This window comes from Plectropomus leopardus, unplaced genomic scaffold, assembly GCF_008729295.1.
Source record: "Plectropomus leopardus isolate mb unplaced genomic scaffold, YSFRI_Pleo_2.0 unplaced_scaffold1979, whole genome shotgun sequence".
NCBI lineage: Eukaryota > Metazoa > Chordata > Actinopteri > Perciformes > Serranidae > Plectropomus > Plectropomus leopardus.
Window position 1 is genome coordinate 1 of NW_024621373.1, and position 2,636 is coordinate 2,636.

General features: G+C 41.3%; 1 protein-coding gene across 1 annotated transcript; it reads left to right on the top strand.

Annotated features, from left to right (window-relative positions):
- Positions 1–6: 6 nt before the first annotated feature.
- On the top strand, positions 7–2,062 carry LOC121965381 (protein scribble homolog). Its single transcript, XM_042515528.1, has 3 exons — positions 7–73; positions 478–637; positions 1,039–2,062. Exons 1-3 carry the CDS (start codon positions 23–25, stop codon positions 1,260–1,262), a joined length of 435 nt encoding a protein of 144 aa, XP_042371462.1. The 5' UTR covers positions 7–22; the 3' UTR covers positions 1,263–2,062.
- Positions 2,063–2,636: the final 574 nt, after the last annotated feature.

Consider the following 2,636-nt stretch of genomic DNA (forward strand, 5'->3'; position numbering starts at 1 on the left):
CTCACCTGACCGTCGGGAGTATATGAGCCTGGCAGCAGTGCCTCGCTTCTCCAGGCCGTCCTGGGACCTGCAGGTACCCACCGCCTCCGCCACCTCTGCAGCAGCCCGCTCTGCGTCTGGGCTGCGGCGCGCTTGGCTTGATCGGTGGCGGTGTCTCTGCTCCCGGATGCTGGGAGACAGCCGTGTTACTGTTAATAACTGGACTGTCAGTTAACTCATTTTGAATCAGCTAAATGGTGTTGGGATCTATTTTAATGGCTGATTTTGTTTCTTCCTTCTTGGTCTGTGATGCTCTTCTCTGGCATCTCTTGTCTGCTCTTTTGGCAAATGGCTCTGCAACAGAAATCTCCTTTTTCAAGCAAATATTAATCTTTATTTTGCTTTTTTGTCACCTGTAAATCTTGCACATGCTCTGACCGCATCACTTACTTGTTGTAATCTTTATAATTTTGTATTCTGTCCTTGATTTTCCCGCAGAGTCCGTCTCCTGGAGGTAAGGACAGCCCAGAGCAGCGCTCCTTCAGGGACAGACAGAAGTATTTTGAGATTGACGTGAAGCAGCAGACACCAGAGAAACCCAAACCTCGGGTGTCTCTCGTTGGAGAAGATGACCTCAAGAAAATGAGGGAGGAAGAAGGTTTGTTGTCAGAATTTTATCTTTGAGAATCCCTCTCTAAAATTAAATGAAAACATCTGACTTGGCAAACCTGCCTTTATGACCCAGAAGAAGTGCTTAAATAAATATGATTCTGTAACATAATTTTGAGTACGTAATTTTTAAAATTATAGTTTTTCCCAACACATTTTTCCCCAGCTTTTTTAAAATAACTAATTTCTAATTTCTTCCAATTTGTTGAACATTTTTAACCAAGTTGCTAGTTGACTTTTGTTGCCGTGTATTCAAAAGAAATTGCACGAATTCCCGTAGGGTTCAAAGGTTTAAATACTTGTGAAAGATGTCTGAAAGCAGCACAACAAAAGTGACGTCACTCCAGGTTTCAAAGGGATAATATTTATTACCGTGTCTGCTTCTTCCAGAGAGAAAGTTTGAGCAGCGGGCGCGCGAGTATCTGCTGGATGAAGACGATGAAGATGAAGAGGAGGATCTGGCAAAGCAGGTGGCACAGATGAAGGCAACCGGCAAAGTGTTGCTGGACGGGGTGGAGTACAACGTGGAGCCAATAAACTCGCCATCACAGCACTGCGCCACGCCACCGAGCTACAACGTCACACCGCCGAGCTACTGTGGCAGCTCTGGGTAAGACTTTTTAGGGCCCGAACACTGAACGGTGCAAGGACCCTCTTGAAATGCAAGGAACTGGTATTATGATTTTTATCCCTATAAATTGCATTTTTGGATGGCTAAACATGCCCAAAAAATCATGAAACTTCCGACGTCCGACGTGGGCAAAAATGTCATGTTTTGGTGGTAACAGGTATGGCAATATGGCTCCGCATCAACGAAATTTGGTACACTCATGAATCATGTCCAGATTAACAAAAAAGCCTCTTGGACCCATCCCCCAACCCAACAGGAAGTTGACCACTTTGAAATTTGTGCTCTTATTTCTGGCCTCGTACTTTTATGAACTTATCCTACAGGATTAATCCGAACGACTTTAAATTTGGTGTGTCCAATCTTAACCCCTTGGTGATGAAAAGTTATCAGCTCAAAAGTCTTTCACATGTACAGCGTCATAAATAACAGGATATTGGTTATTGACAGTCTTCTGGTGATATTGGCATGGTTGTTGCAAAATGGGTCATTTTAAGCGAGTGGAAGTCAATATCTGCCTCCCTGCTTCAAAAAGTGGCTTAATGACATGGTTTCTTGTTTTCATCTTGAGCAGATTCGGGACACTCTGTCAGACTCTTTCGCCAAGTTTAATAAGATTTGGGGTCCTTTCATAGAACATATCAGGAGGGAGAGATCACAATTTGGGAACTTATTGTCCTGCTCAGTCGTACTGTACTGTTTGTACTGAACTTTGCTATCCTAGCTTGCACGGGGCCTACCTTGATCCCATGCACATCCATGTACATTTTATCTTCTTTTGTCTGAGTGCTGGCAGCCTATTTTTATTTTTTTTTTTTTAATGTTTGGTTGCTGCTCTGTTGTATTTACTTATTGTAAGTTTGTTTTATTGGAAATTTTTATGAATATATATATATATATATATTTTTTTTTAATTTTAAAAAAAAGGTCACTGCAAAACTTTTACAGTTTTCCCATGGCGTGGTGTAAAATTTTGATATTTCACCATAAAACAAAATTGTTGCAACCCCCTGTGGTTTGGCTCAGTTAGTAAATCAACTTAAATGCAGGTACTGAGCTAAATGGGATGTCGAAGAGCTGTAAAGCATCTCAAGGTTTAGCTCAGTAGCTCAGGTGTTTAGTGTGCCTGAGATTGCAGGTTCAAGTTTTGTCTAGGACAGGTGACATTTGACTTTTATGGCATAAATAAATAAGATATTGGCTGATATATTTGTCTGCTCTGCTGATATAAGTCATCAATGCAATACTTTGCAACAAACTCTTGAAACAGTTAAAAAACACACAATTGTCTCCTTGTCTCCTGAATTTTTATATACTGAATACTGAATTTTCCCTGCCAAGAACTTAGTTGATTATCAGC